The 21,875-nt window shown below is 42.8% G+C and overlaps 1 protein-coding gene across 3 annotated transcripts in view; it reads left to right on the top strand.

Annotated features, from left to right (window-relative positions):
- Positions 1-21,875, top strand: part of AEBP1 (AE binding protein 1) — a 319,836-nt gene that overhangs the window by 253,549 nt on the left and 44,412 nt on the right. For all 3 annotated transcript variants that reach the window (XM_085636122.1, XM_085636121.1, XM_085636123.1), the window contains 7 exons: positions 5,078-5,222; positions 8,036-8,124; positions 8,480-8,603; positions 10,190-10,386; positions 10,638-10,817; positions 15,016-15,409; positions 18,991-19,130. In XM_085636122.1, coding sequence (XP_085492248.1) covers positions 5,078-5,222; positions 8,036-8,124; positions 8,480-8,603; positions 10,190-10,386; positions 10,638-10,817; positions 15,016-15,409; positions 18,991-19,130 — 1,269 coding nt within the window. The remainder of the gene's footprint in view (positions 1-5,077; positions 5,223-8,035; positions 8,125-8,479; positions 8,604-10,189; positions 10,387-10,637; positions 10,818-15,015; positions 15,410-18,990; positions 19,131-21,875) is intronic.

Below are 21,875 nucleotides of genomic sequence, written 5' to 3'. Positions count from 1 at the left end.
CCAGTGTCAAGTATAAACGACGGGAGTTTTTTGATATGTTCCTGCAGAAAGAAGTCAACATATTTACTCATGTTCTCCATGATACTGCCACACGCAGAGATAATGGGACGCCCAGGTGGTTTCACACTGTCTTTGTGAATCTTGGGGATAAAATAGATTGCAGGCATCACCGGGTGTTCAGTTTTCAAAAATTTGTATTCATCCATTGTGATGAGTCCCATACTCCTCCATGCCATCAACTTGGTATAGTGCGTACTCCATGAAAGTTTGACCTCTGCCATGGTGGTTCTTTTGTAGCACTGTCTATCATTAAGTTGTCCGAGGGCCTCCTCCATGTACATCTCCCTCGGCCACAGCACCACATTACCACCTTTGTCCGATTGGCGGATGACCAAATTTACGTTCATTTGTAATTTTTTAACCAATTGGTAATATGCATGGTCGCGGTACAGGTATCTTTTGTTGGCATTAACCACATTGATATGTAATTGTCTTAAATCATATGCGATCTTATCATGGAACATGTCAATATTGTCTTTAATCATCAAAGGGCAGAAAGTAGACTTGGGTTTAAACGGGGTAGGAATAGTCCAATATATATATATATATATGTATACACTCACTGAAACAAATCACAATTGAAATAGGTTATGTTTCTGGCTCAAATGCATAAAACCACTGAAATTACCCAGTATGTTCATGAATACACTCAACACACAACATAACCTCCGGTTATCTGCCATGGTGTTCTCCTTTTAACTGTTTTTGTGTAGCTGTGCAGATGGCAAATAAGTGTTTAGCGCATGTCGGATGACTGTAGTTTATAGTTTCAACCTGAATTTTCTTAGGGAGTGACACCTTTTCAGTAGACACAAGCAAGAAAGCACATATATGAATCTTGAAAAAATAGAATTCCTTTATTAGTATTTTTAACAAAATTATACATCTACACTTCTAAAATTCTTCTAGTGATACATGACAGACAGCAAAAGAAAACGATTGCTATACAAAATACTGGTACATCTATTTTACATATTTTCTACACAGTTTGTCTTCTTCTCAAAACAGTAATCCTGTAGTTGCATTATATAATAAAAGCAGCCCCACAGTCTGTCAGCTTCGACTCGCGAGTTTCAAGATCGCTGAAAAAATAATTACATCCAAAATCATATGTTGTAAAACACTTCAAATGTGATTGACAGGATTCATGAGGCATGGCTTGTGAGTTAAAACAGCGAAGGTATACAAATGTGTTAAGCCTTTTAAACCTACGCTGTAACTTTTTTTAATGTTTATAACTTAAAACCTACTGAACAGTTTTATACCAAAGCAAAATAGGTTTGCAATTTGAGTTAAGTTCTACTTTCATAGTAAGTTTGGTGTAAATCCGTTCAGCCATTTGAGTTGTAGATGTGTGGTAAAACATTCCTGTGGTTGCTAGAATGAGAAATTACTTCTTTTTTTTGCAACCTTAACTTTCTTCTGTGGGCATATCCTCACGAAAAGTGCCATGCAGATACATAGCAGACTATGTAAGTAGATTGCCAAGTTTTATGAAATTCCGTCCACAGGTCAATGATATAAGCAAATCAAAAAATGCATTTTTAATGGCAACACTGTCAGAAACATAACTACTCAGTGGTGTTCACCACTATGTAATATAAATATGTGCAATGACTTAATTTTGCTTTTTTGCTTTGTTTTATTTAAAGTATGTTCTTCATAATCCTGTATTTTATAATAAAGAAAGTGTTGTTTTAGCTTCAAAAGCTACATGTCATAGCCACCACTGAGACATTACTGGACTAATGCTATCAATCTGTTTTGTATCTAGCATTTATTGGGGAAGATAAAAATGGGGGAGTGATTATCTCTTCCTTAGAATAAGCAGGGGGCAGATATGACATTATATGGATAATTTAATAATTATGCCATGCCTGGCATGGATCAGTCATTCTCTGGCCTTACCCCTAAAATATAGAATTAAAAGTTCCACATGAACTCAGATTCGCTGCAACATTCAAAAATAGCCTGAATGCTGGCTTGCTTCATAAACATCTGCCAGTCCCATTAATCAGCATTACTATCTAATATGATTTATCACTAAGTTACCACTTTCTTCACTATCAGACCTAATGGGATTCTACCTTCTGCAATCTTTTGTGAATTTGACTTAGATTCACATGCTTTAATTATTCCCTATTGTCGGGTTGATAGCTTATAACAGCAGTAAACAGTGTCAAAATGGCCATGGACCCAAGCATCCATACATTAGCCAATGAGGTGAATACACTGAGCATTCTCACCCCCCTCACCCTCCCTCACCCCAATGCCACCATCTCAGATTTTCTACTGCCTGCTGAATGTTAGGGGGTTCCCTGACAGAGCTCGGTTCTTTCTGGTATATTTATTTCAGAAAATAAGAATGGCACATGTTCTCCTCCCTTGGATGACCTCCTAGACCAGTGAGTGTGTTTTGGAGAATTTTTTTATTTGGGGCCAGGGGAGTCTTCTATGACACTGCCAAGCTTTCCTCAGAAAGAAAATCAACCAGTCTTTAAGGACGGTTTGGCTTATGAATTGAGTAAATTATTTGATGGTGATCTGCATCATAAATGCATGTACAACCTTTATTCAAAATATAGGCCATCGAAATATGATATCGGTCACACTTTTTCTCCACAATCTCTTTGCGACTGAGAAAGGCGTCTAACCTAAATCCTCCAAGAGCAGCAGAGAGATGCTTCCCAATACTGGCAATGCCCCCACACTTTGGATGATTCTTCAAGATGTGTCCCTCCAGCAACTCCTGCTAAAAAGCCACAGAAGATGAAATACTTCGAGATGCCGAGGTGTTTACCAAGGAAGCATCTGTAAAATCAGCATCTGCTTGAAAAAAGCAGTTAACGTCTCTTGATGCAGCCACACACCATACTGACTCTGTGCCCAATAGTGGTGAAAAAACCTTCTGTGTAAGTTGTTTTAGTAGCTTTCTTTCCAAAACCTGATCTAAAGGCCAAAATCCTGTCAGCAGTCAAACCACTGTCGATGAGCACAACAAATTGTCTGCCACCTCGTTGTCAGTTTCATCACCAGAGGTCCCTGCATCGTTGATAGGCAGTTCATTGTCGTCAGGCATCTCATACTCAACAAGCACTTCATCATCGACAGGCACGTCATTGTTCATGGGCTTTTTGTTATCACGATCCCCTTATCAACAGTTATTTCACCGTCAACAGTTACTTCTTCATCATTGAAACCTTTGCATCTAGAGTGCATCTTGAAGCAGGAAGCTTGGATTTTCGCAACATTGAAACTTCCCCGTGGCTGGAAGTGCCTCTAAGCTTCAGAAAGCGTGGTCCTCCCATTAAAGTTTCGGAGAAGCATCCTACCATTATTTTGGATACAGCAAATGAAGAAGACTTGGAATATGTCCTTTCAGATAATGACCAATCCCAGACTGCTTATGGCCCACAACAAATCAGGATTTCAATATGTGTCTGAATATGAGTTGGAACCACTAAAGGATGAGTGTTATTATGAAGGTCAGGGCCATTATGATGACCCAGGGATTTATGAAGGATACGAACCCCCTTATCAACAGCACTGTCACTGAATCAGATACTTCCAAAGATGGCACAAGCCCCACTCGATATCTCTAAGTCAGTCCAATAGACAATTGATAATTTATGCACAAATCTGGTAAATCTAGCTCCTCTCCACTGGCAGCCTGTGCCTTCTGCTAGTGAATCTCATTGGCCAGTGCCACATCCTTTGGTTCCTCCTCTTCCACCTCAGCACCTCTTCTTTTATCTCAGCAAACTGCACACCTGCTATGGCAACCTCAGCTATCAGGTCTTTATGAGGAGTGCGGGTGCTCACTGCATTCAATTCAGTGGCTAAAGTTTGAAATCGTTTTAAATGTAGTAAATCGACTTCTAAATAGACACTGTTCTTGGGCCTGTGCTATTTTAACATTATTTATTGCTGTTTTAAACTGCTGGCAATTCTAGCCTGACAGCGGGAAATAATTCAAGCATATTAATCTATGAAAGGTACCAACACTGAAGAAATAGAGCTACCAGTACAGAAGTTGTTTCTTCGTCGTATATACTACTTACCCAACCTCTTTTCTGACCTGACAAGCCTCCCCTTTTCTTGTTCTCCCCCTTCTTCTACACCTCTCTTCCCCTTGTTCCTACACATGACTGACTGACAACTACAATGCTTTCACTTTCTATCACACCTACCATTAATGTTGGCCTTAACTTCTTTTGGATACTAATTTTGATTGACACTGATTGTCAGTAACCTACCTTAGGGGCCATGCCCCCTTCTATTTACTCTGTTTATCAACATTACAAGATTCAGCTTTATTGTACCAAACGTTATGTAATTGATTTTAAGAAGAAATCATTTCAATATAATGTTTATATGAATTTGAATCTCAGAAACCCACTCACGAAATGAGTTCCTTGATTCTCTATAGGATTTTACTATGCAAAGCCACTTATGTAGGTTATATAACTTCTTTCACTGCAGTGCTAGACTGATGTAGGCATCTCTTTTCTTGTTTGTCATCAGTGTGATTGTATAAGACACTGTATTTTATATTCTAAATATTATGTCATATATAACTGTGATATGTATTTAAAAGTTTAACCGTAAACACTGCAATGTCCCTCTTGCTGATTCTGCACTATAGAAAAACCTATAAAATAAATAAATAAATAAAAGATAACTGCAGATTAATGAATATCATATGTATGCATTTTACTAGAAATAGAAATATAGTATGGTTATGATATTTGATAGTTAAAATGTAATAAAAGTCAGTGGCAAAAAAAGAAAATGGCAGGGTCTTATATTTCATCAGAGAGTGATGAGCCCACCAAGAAGATCTCAATATGGGGGTTACTGGTCTGACACCCAACTGGGCCAACCCGATCTTCCATTTGAGGTTCTATAAACAAATGCATGGATAATAGCGACACATTTCGGTGTCGTAAATTGGCATAGAGAGATATGAACAATTAATTATTATTAAAATGTTAATAATATTATGAATACATTCCAGCTCTTCTACGGAAATGTCGACAAGGACACACCTGTGCAGACTGAGTTCCCGGAACCGGTGGTTGCTCGTTTTATCCGGATTTACCCACAGAGTTGGAATGGAAGTCTCTGCCTGCGCCTTGAGGTGCTAGGCTGCCCCGTCTCAAGTAAGAACAAGCACGAAGTGGGGTGAAAGGCTGGTATTGGTTGTAACACCTAATGTTTTACTGACTATGCCCAAAAATACTGGATTTTTAGAGGCCCCTACACCAGCCCTCCTCCATACTACTCAAACTAGGGATTCAGTCTGCATGACCGTGTGTGTTCCCTCTGCAGAACTAGAAACTTTGATCGCAAGAAGGTACTTCGTCTCTCTGCACTAACCCCCCTGTTGAGTTATTGATTTCCACACTAACCACTGGAGTGAGTCCTTGAATTCCTGAGTATCCACTTGATGAGTCATTGGCTTCCTTAGTAACTGCATATTACATTCTTGACTCCTCAGTAACCACCCTTTGAGTTCTTAACTCCTGCACTTACCCCACTGGTGATACCTGCAGCAGTCAACTAGGTGAGTTCCTGAGTCCGTACTAATCACTTATTAAGTTCTTGGCTTTTGGTCTCACCACTTTGTGGAGTTCTTCATTCCAGTAGGTCCATCCCAGGGTACTAATACTGCCCGGATATTCCTGGTGTCAGTTGATCTTGGTTCACACCTCGCGTTGTTCCCGTCATCCATCTGTCTAAGTGATCTCTACTTATCATAATGAGTACTAAATTATACCTCCATCTCCTCAACACAACCTCGTTTGCTGTTGCATTCTGCAAAATTACCTCTTCATAGGTTAGAAGGTAAAGGGAGTATTCCTTCATTTGTTTAATGTAAAATAATTTAATTTATATAAAACAATTTATATTTTTATATACAGGCTGGCCTGCATAAAATTTGATTGAATTGAACAGAAAAAAAATAAATATCATATAATTAAGTACATATAGTTAGATATTTATCACAGTCTAGCTGCAGAGGTAGAACGAGTAAATGGTGCAGCATTTAACATAAAATACCTTCATACTAAAATAACTGAATATTGTCTAATGTTTTGTGATAGACTTTGGCACGGAATTAGTGATGATGTAATGGTGATGTCATGCTAACATTACCCTGGCTTAAGAGGTAATAGTAGACAAGGTAAAAGTGTTCAGATTATGGTAGAAGCGGTAATGGTAGAAGAAGTTATAGAATGTATTCAATTTTTTTATTCAAGCACTATCCAGGGTCTGGATCCATCCTGACCAAAAAGTCAGAACATTAAGGCACCCCTTTTTAGGATCTTGTGTTGGTGTTAGACTCCCAATTGTTGTGTTTATCTTGAACTCCTTCAATCAGCGGTTAGTCAGCCAATTGTAGTTACTACAGGCTGCGTAATAATTACTTTATGCTGCTTTAATCTCACACAAGACAGAACTGCTACTGGTCATGTCCATCACCCAGTCCTGGACCAGTCCCCAGCAATAAACTATCAATTTTTAAGTGAACATCCGTGGAATTACTGAAGAGAGCTTCCATCCTCATGATGCTGGCTACCGGCAGACCCTAATGTAGTTGACCACTGAAGGTCCCAACTAGCTTAATTCTGCGATGGCCTCTACAGAGCTCTCTCTTGCAATCAGACATGGGATGCTCTTAACAAAGTCTGTCCCATCAGATCCCTCCACCATTTCTCCCTTCAGCCTGTGCCTGCCCAGGAGCATACACTTCAGATAAAATGCCTCAGAATGGACAACCCAGTGTACTGGCCACCTAAGTAGGCTGTGATCATAAGACATACCATAAAGTGACCTGCAGAGCTGTTCAGAGCTGCCAGCTTACTGGAACCATAAACTACACAAGTAGCTCTCATACCTTTTTTTTCAATCAGGCAGCTAAGTGCTGTTTTACATAACATGATAACCACACGTCAGTGGTCATCACGCACAACATAGAAGCACTCCTCTCATAGGATCAAAGCTAAGCCAACGCTCTTCTAATCACACACCATACACAGTGCGGCATGCGGCCCTTGGAGGCAAGCACCGTCTCACTCCACATGGGGCTAGTAAGCGCTATATAACTGTTGCAGTACAATGCAATGTATCCAAAACACTCTGCACGCGATAATCTACCATGCATACTCCTCTCTGCCCCTCATCCTTGCCTTTCACTCCAAAACCATGAGGCTGACAGATACTCTAAGTGTGCACTTTTCTGCCAAGAAATGCCATTGTTTGAGATTCACTAGTTTCAAGAAAAAGCTAAGAATTTTTCATTGATCGAGATATATAACACATAAAATGGTTAGGTATTTTCTACATAAACATCGATTGAGAGTTTGCCAATATGCAGGAGTTAAACATAATGCCCAGCTGTGTGAGTGGAGGTGCAAGTCCATCAGTAGGGGGGGAGAGAGAAGCCACATATAATCGGCAGTAATAATTATAGTCTTCTCCTTTATGCCAATTAGTAAAAAAAAAAAACTTTCTCCACGGGAGGCCATCTTGGAAACAAGGAACTCCGTCTTAACCTCCACAGCCAGTAGATATGGCTGTTGTCCCTAAAGAAATGGGCTACTCAGCTTGCATTCCTGCAGTATAGAGAACCGTTTAACCTATGACCTGCTGCTACAACCCCTCATCCTTCCAAGGTTGATAAAATGAGTGCCATTGAGATGACTAGAAATAGCACCTGGCATGCAAAGCATATAAAAACCTTTCCGTTTTTGCTGTGTTCTATGTAAACGGTGCAAACTATACAATTTCACCATAAATCTGTGATGGATCAAGAGGGGTTGTATGTCGTGCGGGATAGGTGCACATCTCATTATCTTGACCCCCAGTCAAAAGTTGGGCTTTTCACCATTTTGTGGCTCCTGTCCCTTCCTGTATGCATTCTGTGAGCTCCTCATGTTAAACTGTTTTCATTTCTGTCACTTTACTGCAGAAGTTGTTAGTTATTACAGCCAGAATGATGTGCTAACATCAACCGACAATTTGGACTTCAAGCATCACAACTATAAAGACATGAGGCAGGTAGGTTGGTCCTAGAACCCACTATTATTTGTATAAGAGCTAATAGTAGCACAGGGCATACAGTTTCTATGGGCTTAGAGGGTACTACCTTCAGTCTACAGTAACACAAGTCATACAGACATAGGTCATAAGAAAGAGTTACCTGCAGAGTTACAGTAATGCAAGCCATGCAGAAACAGGAGTGCCGGGGGCTCAAAGCAAAGCCTACAGTCACACAAATTATGTAAGAAAAGGAGGAAAACAGAGGGCTCTCTGCAAAGTTTATAACTACACAAGTCTTACAAGATATTTTGAGTTAGAGGGAGCTCACTTCTCTTCTAAGTGTTAAAGTAACTTTTTTGTTGCCACCACACAGCTGATGAAAGTAGTGAATGAGGAGTGTCCTACCATTACGCGGATCTACAACGTTGGCAAGAGCTCGAAAGGCCTGAAAATTTATGCCATGGAGATCTCGGATAATCCTGGTGAACATGAGACAGGTAGGAAATGCATATGTTTGAAAAGTGCAAGCAATGTCTTTTTCCAATATGTTTTGTACCTGAAAATGGAATCCCAGCTGTAGTCACAGCCTCTTATACTTACATGAGTTAAATTACAGAGATAGGCATTTTCTCTTTATTACTTCATGAAAGGCACAAAGAAGGGAAAGGTACTTACTTGTAGTCCTAGCCCAGTATTGTAGGCATCTTCATTGATGTCATAAAAATTAGAACTTGACTTTCCAGAAGCCACATGGATGGGAACGAATTCTCATATTTATGACTATCAATGAAGATCTTACAATGCAGAAGGAATAGTTACTTACTTTTAATCCTAGTAGGTAAAGTCATAAACTTAAGAATTTGTCTATGCTCCACTTGGTATTCCAGAAAGATGATTTGTGGAGTTACCAAAGAAGAGTTTAAGAATGGACATTATAAGGGGGAAGTAGCTTCTTCAGTCTTTGTTTCAACCATAAAGCCTATTTCTGGTAGAGGAGCAGCGGCAGTGCTGAAGAGCGGTGCCGGGGGATGATCATAAAGATTTAATTCACCTCGAAGAAAGGCGAGTCAGAAGTCTCTAATTTCTAAACACAATGGTGCCATGGGCGGCAATTGTCAATAGTACTGTGAACAGTGAACAAAACAAAGAGATTGAAGCACTCACAAAAGACAGAGCTCTTCAAGTGTTCTGTGTCATGAGGAGAACCCTTCAAGAGATTTAAGTGGGTTCGAAACGTGTCAATAGTTCTTTTTGACCAAATAGGTGTTCAGGTTGATGCAGAACCACTCGTGCTCACAAAACATCCCTGTCTCTTTTATGTTTAAAACAACTGGAGTGAGCAGAGTAAGGTCACCATTTGGTCACTACCTCTAAAAATAGTTAAAACACAACTGAGTGAGATAGTATTCAGAGGTATTGGTTGTTAATGTGAGTGTGGTTGAAAAACCTATACAAAATCAGAGCTTTATATGTTGTTTATGTTATTTTATTGTAATGTGATGTTTTTGTATATTGAAATTATACTGTGTCATTTAGTTTGTATGTTCATTTTTTTCTTGTTGTGATTTCAGTGTATGTTCAAATATCCAAAAATGTTGTATGTACCATAGCAGAACCCAAAACTGTTTTCCTAAAAATAGATTAAATCAAAAAACTAAAATAATCAAAAGTAAAGAGAATAAAAAACTGGTTTTCAGATCATAGTGATTAGGTCATGTGATCTTTGAATGAAAGGTTGAGTGAATGTTCATCAGTATTGGCACTTCTTGTGTTGTTTTCTATTTCTGGTAGAAAGCACAGCTTGTGAAAAAAAGTATAGTGATTTCTTACAAAATAAAAGTGTAAGTTGATACTCGGAAGAATCTTCTTCCTAATGCAACTAAAACTGTCAGGCCATGGGCTAGTTTACACAGAGTTTTAGAAATCAAAATTACACAACCTTGCCAAACAGGTAGATCGTTTTTTTTAACCATATCAAGTAGTGCCCAATGCTATCTATAGGTGTTGTGGGCAGCAACGTAAAGAAAATGGGGTTTCTCACCTTGGGAGACTTATGTCAACCATAACACTTTTGTCTCTGCAGGCGAGCCCGAGTTTCGCTACACAGCTGGTATCCATGGCAATGATGTTCTGGGGAGGGAGCTGCTGCTTCTCCTGATGCAGTTTATCTGCAAAGAGTTTAAGGATGGTAACCCTCGAGTGAGGAACCTTGTGCATGAGACCCGCATCCATCTAGTACCCTCGCTCAATCCTGATGGCTATGAGCTGGCTAGCCAAGTGGTAAGTAGACCTGCTTTTGTACTCTGCTGCAGTTGTGAACTTTTGCAGGGCCACTTTTTTGTTCATGCGCAAAGCAGCATTTGAATGGACTAAAGGTGTGAAGCAGGTATATATTCTAATACGCTGGGGACTCTGTAAGGATGTCAGGTTCAGGGTACAGTCAATGTAGGGTGTAAGCATTCACTTATACAGCACTGCTAGTCTTTTCTAGACCTTTCAATGCTACTGTTGAGTCTGTTGCTTCTTTCTAGGGCTCAGAGCTGGGCCACTGGGCCCTTGGCCACTGGACTGAGGAAGGCTATGACATCTTTGAGAACTTTCCCGACCTCAACACTGTCCTGTGGGGCTCAGAAGAGCGGAAGAAGGCATCCCACGATGTACCCAACCATCATATTCCTATTCCTGACAACTTCTTGGAAGATAACACAACGGTATGTGATCAGTATGGATTTATGTAAAATATCCCAAAAAACATAAAATGCGATCTACTACAAATGAAAAAGAAGTCATTTTCCACAAATAACAAAATTAATGCAGTACACCATAAAAGTAACAGAAAATAATCAAAAGAGATTTCAGCTCTACCAAAGCATTTTAATTGATGAAAATACATATTTGTCACTAAATTAATAACAACTAGTCAGCAGGAAGAGAACACTTGCACCACTAGTGAAATAAGGTAGCCAACAAAAAAAGGAAATGCATCGGAGGTGGAGTGTAACCCCTTGCTCCATCCCCGTTGCAACTACCAATGTCAATACTATAAATGGTCAAGTTGAAAATGCAGCATTACTTTCTGTAATTGCTATACGCAAAAGGACAATCAGAAATGCAATTGTTTGATTTTGGGTAATTTAAGTTTGCTGGCAGGACATAGGTGTAAAAGACCAGAGAGAGCACAGATGGACACACTACCATCATTCTGTCTTGCTTGATGACCTAGAGGAAAGAAAGTGATGTGAAATAAAGATATGCTATGCCTCACTGCACACACTGACTAATAGAGAGACATGGATATGAAAGCCGTAGGAAATCATATTGTTAATTTATGGAGAAAAGATGCCAGAGTTTTGAAGTGAGCTGCAAATGGGCTCCCACAAGACAAAACAATCAGACTCCTGAACTTTATACTGATTTGTGTGATGAGGTGCTTGCTCACCCCTGGTAGCTTTGATCAGAGAGCAAGGATTTTCCTTAAATAAATGCATGTGGTAGTGTGCAACAGCTAACTAAAGATAATAAACAGTAGGTGAGCCTTATCCCTTCAGAGAGTTTTTACATAAAATATGACAGACTGAGACTCTACTCCACCACTAGACGAATCCATTGGTGATACCACTCACCTTTAAAGAGGATAGCTCCAGCCTTTTCACAGATGCATTCTGTGAGGCACCTTCCACCATAATGTCTATCCAGGTTGTGTGGCCAACTTTCTAATGGCCATATGTAAAGAGATATAATATAAAAAAGGATGACCACCCAACAATTGACTAGTGCAACCGCACATGGCTTACAAAATTGTTGTATATTTGTTAGGGCTGGGCGTAAATTCCATTCCGCTCGCGGAATTTGGGTAATTTCGCGTTCCGCGGAGAACGCGGAATTGCCCAAAAATCTGCGATCCGCAGCTTAGCGGAATTTTTTGCTTGTTCGCGCTTTCAAAATGTGTGTTCACGAGATATTTCTCCCTGAGCACGCAAACAGCGTTCGCGAACAGGAAAAAAGCATCGCGAACGGGCGGAACAAGCAATTCCGTGTGTTAGCGGAATTTCTGCGTGCTCGCTGAGATTTTTTACCGTTTCGCTGAGCTATGCGTTGCTCCACTACGCAAATTCCACCCACCCCTAATATTAGTCCATAGGATCAAGCCAGTGTCCATCCACTCAGTGAAGAAAGCTTTAGTCTAGTACCTGGTAGTGGGCCTCACTTCCAACCTACAGCTGCAAGGAATAACCTTCTGGGTATTGGGGCCTGTCCAAATATTCTCCCTTCATGTTCACTTAGCTCTGGCACACCATGAATTCTAGTGCCAAGACCTCAATGGAAGATTCAGCAGCAGTGCCTAAAAGCCCTCTATTCCCTCTCATTAAAGGACCCACACATGGGCCCCACAGGGAAGGGACATACGGTGAAAGAGACACAGCCTCAGGTGAATTACAGAGCCTAATATCACATCCCAACCATTGGGATAGGATTCAATACTACAGCAAACGTCAAAGCAGAACTGGCAGCTCCAATAAGGAGGTTAGTCAGTACACTACCCTGAAACATTTCTATGAGAGATCACACCAGAAATACGTCCTACCCCTCCTCTGAGCGGCCAGGTCAAGTGCACCAACCTATGGGCTGGATAGCTAACTTGGACCCTGAAAGTCTCCCCTGAGTTCCATGGAAGTCACTGCTAACACCACAATCTGGAATGCTTCTCTTATCCCTAGACTGGCAGCTTGGGGACTCCCCTGAGGCCGCTAGGGCCACAAGGGACTCTGAATGGAGCGCTGTGATGCAGAAACCCTTCCCACCTTCGCTATCTCAGGGCTCATACCCTGAGGCTGTTGCTTCCACTCAGCTTCCACTAAGATGGGCTTATTTACAAAGGTAGGTTTGGTTGTAAATGTAAGTTTACAAACCAAATTATCTTCTTTACATCCACTAGTAATTCACAAAGGGATTTCTAGCTGTCATAAGCCAATTTAGGTTTGCAGAGGTCTTGGTCAACGCTAACGAGTTCTCTACACCTTTGAATCCTCTCAAGGTGCTGGAAGTGGGGGTTCGCCTTGAAAGTTTGTGAATGTTCCTCGGATGTGTTTTTTTGACAGCATTCTCAAACTGCTCTCCTTTCCACCCTGGAAAGGGTCGGCATTTACTCCAACCAGTGGCTGGTGTAACTGCCCCTCCACAATACGAATGGTAACGGATCATCCCCAGATTTGCTGGCGGTGCTGGGGATGGGGGTTTCTCCAGTTAGAAAATATTTTCTTCACAAAGAAAAAAGATAATAACCCACAAAATGCGGGTTTGAGTGAGGATTCTATTCTCCACTTCACAGACTACTTTGCTATTGAAAACTCCATGAAGTTGGAATATTATCCCACTCGGGACATCACATGACCTACCCAGGAATACACACGGACACTTTTTACCATTATACAGTACATTGGCTTGGCAGATCAGGACTTCCATTGGTTGGTTCTCAAACACAACACTCAAAGGTGGCTTGCTTAGTCTGTGCTATTCAAGGCTCTGCCTGCTTAGGTCTCTTGTCACTTGTCATGCAGTGAGTAGAGGCAGATCATCCAGGTAAAACGTAGCCACTCAAGTGTCAAGCTCATATTCCTTTCCCATACGTGCCTGCACAACTTGGCAGACTGATTTCCCTCCAGCATGTCTCTTAACTCTACACCTTATGGTGTCCTCTGCTCAGTACTCTAATTGTCATGACACCATAGACTGTACCCTTTGCGAACCAACATCTTCGGGGCTTGCAATCATAGACCCAAACTCTGAATGAGGTAAATCATTGCCAAGGATGCCGTCCTTGGGCAGACTTGATCAGACATACACCCTCCTCTGGGTACCATCCCCACTGCACAGTGACCTTTGCTAATGGGTGGACTTTCATGCTCAGTGTTGTGGACACCAACTATCCTACAAATCTGAGCAACTTGGGAAAGGGGGTGTTGAGAGGCGGGATGGGTGACAGTGTGGAAAGTACAGTTTTTGCTAACATATGTTGATTACAACTGTGGTTTCATATATTTTATAGCCACCACATGGAATTGTGTGGAGATTCACCTAAACCTGGTACAGAAAACCTTCCATCACAAAATCTGTATTTGCCTTGTGGTTGGGAATTAATTTAACAAAAGAACTAAAATGACAAAAAAACTATGTTTACAGGCATGAGACGAGTGAGTTATTAGGAAAAAGGGTGTTAGCAGATTGTGAGCTTTATATTTTGGAAATGAAGGACCAGCGTGTGCCTTCAACCTAAATCTGGGTAGGTGATTGTGAGGTATATATTTTGGAAATGAAGGACCAGCGTGTGCCTTCAACCTAAATCTGGGTGGGTGAATGCACGGCTACTGATGCAATATTTCAGCAAGCAGGCATCTATTTACTTGAGGATTTTGTAAGAGCAGAAGATTGTCTCACAAGGTTAAAGTTGTATGTTTAACTATACCAAGCTTTGAGCTCCATCAGAATTATCTTTGCTTTTGGTGGAAGTTACGGAATGGATGCTAACTTGGCTTCCAAATGGCCATTGTATGGCTCCTGGTGTCCAACGACTGTTGAAACTGAGGTAGCAAACTTAAAGAGTAATGGGGAAGCGTACAAAAGGAGGACATTGTTGTTGCAGGAGCAGTATACAACTCGTTTTGAGAATCCAGCTCAACAGATATTGTTCAAGTGGATTAGAACTGAAAGATAGTCAGAAGCAGACTGTTGATGGTTAAAGACATCAATTTAGTTAATGATGAGTAAGAAGTCTCGCAAATCGGGGTAGGAAATTAATAAATGTGAGTGCCAAGGGCCAGGGTTCAGCTCACAGGAAAGACAGAGAAGAGCTTCATTAAGAAAATATATTCTAAATTTCTGTCATTTACTTTTTAACTTTTCCCTGTTCAGGTTGCTGTGGAGACGCGTGCCATCATAGCCTGGATGGAAAAAATTCCCTTTGTGCTGGGTGCCAATTTCCAAGGGGGCGAGAAATTGGTATCTTACCCCTATGACATGGCACGCACAGTAAGCGAGAGCCCAATTGCAGCTCCTCGGAGGAGAATGGTGAGACAAGAGTCAGAGGAGGAGGAAGAGTATGATGATGGAGTCGAAGATGAAGGAGAGGATCAAGATCGGGCTGGACAAGAAACACCCGACCATGCCATCTTCCGCTGGCTGGCCATCTCTTATGCTTCCTCACACCTAACTATGACTGAGCTATTTCGTGGTAGCTGCCATGCTGATGACTACACCAATGGGATGGGCATAGTCAATGGAGCAAAATGGCGCCCAATTTCTGGAAGTAAGTGAACTTCCCATACACACATCTGAGGTAACATGAATGCCTTTGTGAGGCAAGGGGAAGAGGAAGTCACCTATCAAGCATAGTCTAATATCTAACTGTCTTTGGCCCTGTCTTACATTTCCTTCAGACAGTTGGGAAATGTCATACTTTTTTTTCTGGTTTGACAATGCTATGAAACTTTTTTCTCAGCACGGATGACGGTGGGGTCACCTTTTTGTGAGATCCCATTAAAGATTAATTTAACAGAAAAATTGCTAACTCACATGAGAATATTTAACAATAATTCTGCCAATATATACAATATATGTAAAAACTCGAGCAATAACACACTGCCTAATGGGATACACAGGTTACTGGCTGGCCCATTTATACCCTTTAACAATGTCTTCCAGATTCCCCTTCTTTTTGACATCATTTGTAATTCTATACATATGTTGCCCACAGCATAACTTGTGTGTGAATCTCATTTTTTAAAACATTGGTTCATCAATAATAGCCTCACGAATAAAGAGTGTCCCCATACAATCTATAAACATAAGAATTTACAGGATACTGATAGCATGAGGATGCTGCCCTCAATTTTTGCAAAAAAATACACTTGTGAATTAAAAACTAGGCCCGGGTGGAGTTTGCGGAGTTCCCAAAAACTCAGGCACGGTGCGGAGTTCCACAAGTGGTGGAGTGCTGAAGGTCGGACCCATCATGCTGATTTTTAGCACCGAGTGTTTGTCCTGCTCTGTCAAATCAGCGCGAACGGCACCATGCGCAGTGCAAGAGGGTGCTGCTTCTTTCTGCTGCTAGAGTAGATGTTCTACTCGAGCGGCAGCTTCCTCAACGCGAACGGATGGTTTCTCAACGCTTGTGGTTGCGACCATTCGCAACCACCCACATTGAGAAATCTCGCTGTGAGGTGTCTAGCGTTCGATTTTCCTCACTCACGCTCACCAAGTTAACGTTGGCGACCGAGGAAAAGACTCAGCTGCATTTCGGAAATCCACGTGATCTGTGGAGTGCGTAAAACTCAGCGAATTAAGCAGAGTTCACCATCCAGGCCTATTAAACACGTTATGGTAGGCTTTATTCCTCTAAGATTGGGATGGCTTTAACAGCTTGTCAGTTGCAAATTTTCTTCTACTAACACCACTTCATAACATCACAGACATGAGTCACGTCATACCGCTGAGGCACACCGTGTTACCTCATCACACCAAAATACCACCATTGCCCGTGCTCCATGATCTTAAAAGATAAGCGGGCGCCTAGACTCCTTCTTTCCAGGATCATGGAGATGGGTAAGCGAAACAGGCCGGACTACAAATAGGTGCAGTGATTACCAACATCCTTGAGGATTCCTTCTGGATTCCTTCTGACTTAAATAGGATATTTGATCTCTGACTATCGCTCTATTTATTTAATAGATGACCTTCTGGTAGTCTAAAATCTCATAATTACCATGTGGCCCACTAACCAATGGAATTGGGTGGTATTAAGCTCTGCTTATGTTATTTCACATGATTGTGAGTTGGGGATCCCTGTCCACCGAAGGGCTACGTGTATAGTGGCTTTCTGTTGGCCTGACATAATCTCTGGTGGAGTATGGTACATGTATTCATTGCTATATGGTATGACAATCACTTTCAGTAATACCAGTGATACTGAAAGCTCGACGGGTCCCTCAGTGGGGACTCCACTAAAGAGCCCTTACTGAGGGGTCCTTCGAGCATTATAGCGCTGGCCCGATGAGGAGAGCCCTATGATGAAGCATGATGCCCCTCAGATGTGTAAGGGCATTCAGATCTAATCGCATGGAACCCCCCCCCCCCCCTCACCGGTTCCTGCTGGTCATTTCATCAGATCCACCTACACTGCTCATCCTTCCTCGTTTTATTTTCTCTGTTCATATTCATTATAGATCAAAGTCATTTTTAGAGACACTATTCCTAAAGAAGAGATGTTAGTCCTCTTGACAACAACCTTGTTGCAAACATTGAACAAAAATTCATGTTTGTGGGAACACTAATAGATAATATACTTCATACCCACCCAAAGGAAATAGGTTAGTAAGTTTAACGGTCCTGATAAATTGCCATTGACAAAGGTGTGTGCTAGACAGGCAAGAACCATGTTGGCAAATTCATGAGAATAAAAGGAACATTATTTCCCTACAAATCTGATTGATTTTACCCTTTGACATAGGCGCCTACAATAAACCTAATTCTTAGAGCCTGTAGTGACTTTTAACCCAACCCCTTTACCAGTCTTCCTTCACATCATTATATAATATTTCCTCCACCACAAATTCAGGAGGCTACTAGATTGCTCAAATAGCAACCCCCAAGGCCAGAATTAATAAAAGATCTCCGTCAAAAAGCCCCATCAAGGGACCATTGGACAGCGCAGTGCAGTGCAGCCCAACAAGCCTGATTACGAAGCATGCCACCTCCTGGTGGGTGAGGGCTTGTGCGCCAATAAGCTAACGCTTCAACTGACCTGATTGGGCCCAATTAACTAATATAGTAACTTAGGGTCACATGTACAAAAGGTTTTAGAGGTCATGAACGGGGAATCGGGCCGTTTGCAACTTCTAAATAGCTTTTTGACATGTAATAACCATTTTCCGAGTCGGTAACCTATTACCGACTTGCAAAATAGGGTTTACAGGTCGGAATTAGGAAGGGGCGTGTCATGTGCATCCGTTCCTACTAGCAAGTTGCAGGGGGATGTAAGAATGTCTTGCAACTGGAATGAAGTCATAAAACATTTTTCGTTTACCGCCTACTTCAAGAGGTGGTAAGCCAGTTGCAAATGGAAAGAGGTCCCCACGGGACCCCTTTACATCTCTAAATGGTTGAGAAAACGTTTTTAAGAGCAGGCAGTGGTGAGGAGTTGGCCTAACGGCTAGGGCGGGTGGCCTCGAATCTGGGGAACTGGTTTCGAGTCTCAGCAATGACGCTGAACATCCTGTGATTTTGGACAAATCACTTAATCTTCCCGTGCCTAACTAACATTAATGTGTCCTCATGTAATGCAACTGGTGCTATGTAAAGCGCTCTGATACCCGATTCGGGTCAAGTTCGCGTTATATAAAACTCTGTAAAAAAAAAAAACTATAGCAGGATTCAGGTTTCACTAAGACATCTGCAGCAGATGTTCTTCTTACACGTAACATAGCATAAGATCTCATGATCCACAGCAAGCCAAACCACAAACAAAATTAAACACATCCTTGTTGGGTGCGTTATGTTTTTTATTTTTCCAAAGCTTACAGTGGACTGTACAGCTAGCATGTGCAAAGCATGTTTTAGCAGGGGTCTCGGAGGTGATCTATACTTTTTCGCCCATGAACTTGCTCCTCTTCACCCCTTCCTGTAGCACTAAACCTGTGAAGAGAACATCCATTGCCTGTAAAGCACTGAAAATTCCATTTTCATTGCCCTTTTCATTTATTTCTATGGGGCGGGTGGTTCAGTTCACAGGATGCACCTAGAACTTTACCAGTTCTGTACACATGGAGCAGTTCCTGGCTCATTTTGCAAAGGTTCTTCGCCCACATATGGTATATGTTGTTTGTTTTCCAGGTATGAATGATTTCAGCTACCTTCACACCAATGCCCTGGAGCTCTCCATCTACTTGGGCTGCGACAAGTACCCGCACGAGAGCCAGCTACAGGAAGAGTGGGAGAACAACAAGGAGTCTCTGCTATCCTTTATGGATCAGGTATGGGTCACCATGCATACACCAACATCTATGGCCATATACCTAGTTTCCCCATGACCAGTCCTATAAATAGACAGAGCTGTTGTAGAGAGAGCTCTTCCCTTAATCACCTCTTTCTTAAAGCCATCCTTGCATATGGCCCATTATTACCATTGCCTCCCTAGGTTAACTTATGCCATGGACCTAATCCTGCCCTTTGATCACCCATTACCTCCTATAACTTGTGTCGTAGTGCCAATGCTGTCATTCGGTCACAGATGTATGAGGGCCATCTCTTACCCACCCTAAGTTCTCCTGTAGCCTATGAAAACCTGCAAACTAAGGACACGTTCTACTCTGGCTTTAGTCCAACTAATGCCCTTGGCCCATTCTCAAATATGCCATGTGGTCCCCTCCCCTGTATGATTTGCATCTGGCTGGTCTGCTTTGGGACCAACCAGAGCTATGGCCACCTCGGTCAAAGGCCACCTCTGTCATATTGTCATCCATGCCCTAGGAACATCCCTGCATAAGTGGTAGAAGTAATCCTGTGCAAGAGTAATGTTTCCCCATCATTAATGGTTGGATGAATTCCGCAACAACCAGGGTTGTACCCCTAAGTAGACAAGGGCATCTCATCAAAGAAAAAAATCTGACAACTCCCACTTTTCCTGGGAAATGATCAATCTGGCTAGAAAGTAGAACACATTGGTGGTTGCTGTGGCAAGCAATATCTCTCCGCCAGCATAAGTGAGTTGAACAATCAGTTGTTTGTTCCTACAAATCTAAAGGCTATAGGATATTGCTGTCATCTCCCACACTGATAGCGCAACAATTGTCAGCGTTTTTCCACTGCTGCAATATTATCTATGTGGTTTTAGTGCAGTAACATAATTGAAATCATATGGTAAAAAATATCACAGTGCATTGACAGTCACATTAGCGAGATAATTTGATATCTGTTTGGAGACACTTGCATTGGCTCAGAGCCGCAGGCGGAGTGGAATTTATCAATCAAACATTTGTAGAGCGCACTACATACCCATGAGGGTCTCAAGGCGCTGGGGGGCGCTACTGATCGAACAGCCAGGTCTTGAGTAGCCTCCGCAAGGTCAGCAGGTCTTGGGTCTGTCGTAGGCTCAGTGGGAGGGTGTTCCAGGTCTTGGCAGCGAGGTGGGAGAAGGACCTCCTGCTGGTGGTTGTTCTTCGGATGCGCGAGACGGTGGCGAGTGTGAGGTTGGCGGAGCGGAGCTGGCGGTTGGGGATGTAGAAGGAAAGTCGTTTGTTGAGGTAGGCTGAGCCGGTCTTGTGGAGTGCCTTGTGTGCATGGATGAGGATCTTGAAGGATATCCTCTTGTTGACGGCAGCCAGTGCAGGTTTCTCAGGTGGGGGGTGATGTGGCCGTGGCGTGATACGTCAAGGATCAGTCGTGCCGAGGCGTTTTGGATGCGTTGCAGTCGTTTGAGCTTGGTCGGGGCTCCTGCGTAGAGGGTGTTTGCGTAGTCGAGTCTGCTGCTGACGAGGGCCTGGGTGACTGTTCTTCTTGTATCTGTCGGGATCCACCTGTAGATCTTGCGGAGCATGAGGAGGGTGTTGAAGCAGGAGGAGGAGAGCGTTGAGTCGAGGATGATTCCCAGGTTGCGTGCGTGGTCGGTGGCTGTCGGGGCTGCCCCCAGTGCTGTCGGTCACCAGGAGTCATCCCAGGCTGAAGGGTTGGAGCCGAGGATGAGGACCTCCGTTTTGTCCGTGTTCAGCTTCAGTCAGCTGGTCTTCATCCAGTCGGCGACGGCCTTCATTCCTTCGTGGAGGTTGGCTTTGGCGGTGATGGGGTCCTTGGTGAGGGAGAGGATCAGTTGAGTGTCGTCGGCATAGGAGATTATGTTGAGGCCGTGCTGTCGGGTGATGTGCGAGCGGGGCCATGTAAATGTTGAACAGCATTGGGCTGAGGGAGGAGCCCTGGGGTACGCCGCAGATGATCTCGGAGGCTTCAGATCGGAATGGGGGAAGGCGGACACTCTGGGTTCTGCGGAGAGGAAGGAGGTGGTCCATTCCAGGGTTTTGTCTCGGATCCCTACGGCGTGGAGGCGTGCGCGTAGTGTGCGGTGGCAGACGGTGTCGAAGGTGGCGGAGAGGTCCAAGAGGATGAGGGTTGCGGTCTCACCGTTGTCCAGCAGTGTCCTGATGTCGTCGGTGGCGACGATGAGGGCGGTCTCGGGTTAGCTGTCTGTTGATGTCAGGATGTCAGCAGGCCAACAAAGAATATATACAGCCCACTAACCTCTGCGTAGCAGCCAGCAGGGACGATGTCGTGAAGAATAGTATTCCTTCGCCCCCGAATACCTTCACCCCAAAGTGTAAAGATTTACAGCTCTGAGGGAACGCGCCCGGGGGACAAGGAACAGCACCTTGGTCTTTAGGGTCTCGGGGCAGGGGGTCTGGTCGGGGAGGCGCTGCAACTGCCTGAAAGAACAAGAGGAAACTCACAATTAGTGAAGGGGGAAGGCACCCTTCCTTCTCTATTTCCCTCTTGACAGTAACGTACCTGAAAGGGATAACCCTTCCGCGCACCTGTTTCCCAGACACAGTCTCGAGTGGCTCCTCTGTATGTCGTCTCTGTTGAAGTCACAGGGACCGGCAATTAGTTCGCCCCAACTTCCCCAATGTTTAGGAAGCCGGCCGAAAGTGCTGAACTCGGGAACATAAACAATAGGGCAGAGCAGAGTATCTCTGCGGGGATTTGCTCTGAACTCGGGGATAATCTCAGGG

Source organism: Triturus cristatus, chromosome 11 (assembly GCF_964204655.1).
Source record: "Triturus cristatus chromosome 11, aTriCri1.1, whole genome shotgun sequence".
NCBI lineage: Eukaryota > Metazoa > Chordata > Amphibia > Caudata > Salamandridae > Triturus > Triturus cristatus.
This window is presented reverse-complemented; position numbering and strand designations above follow the sequence as displayed.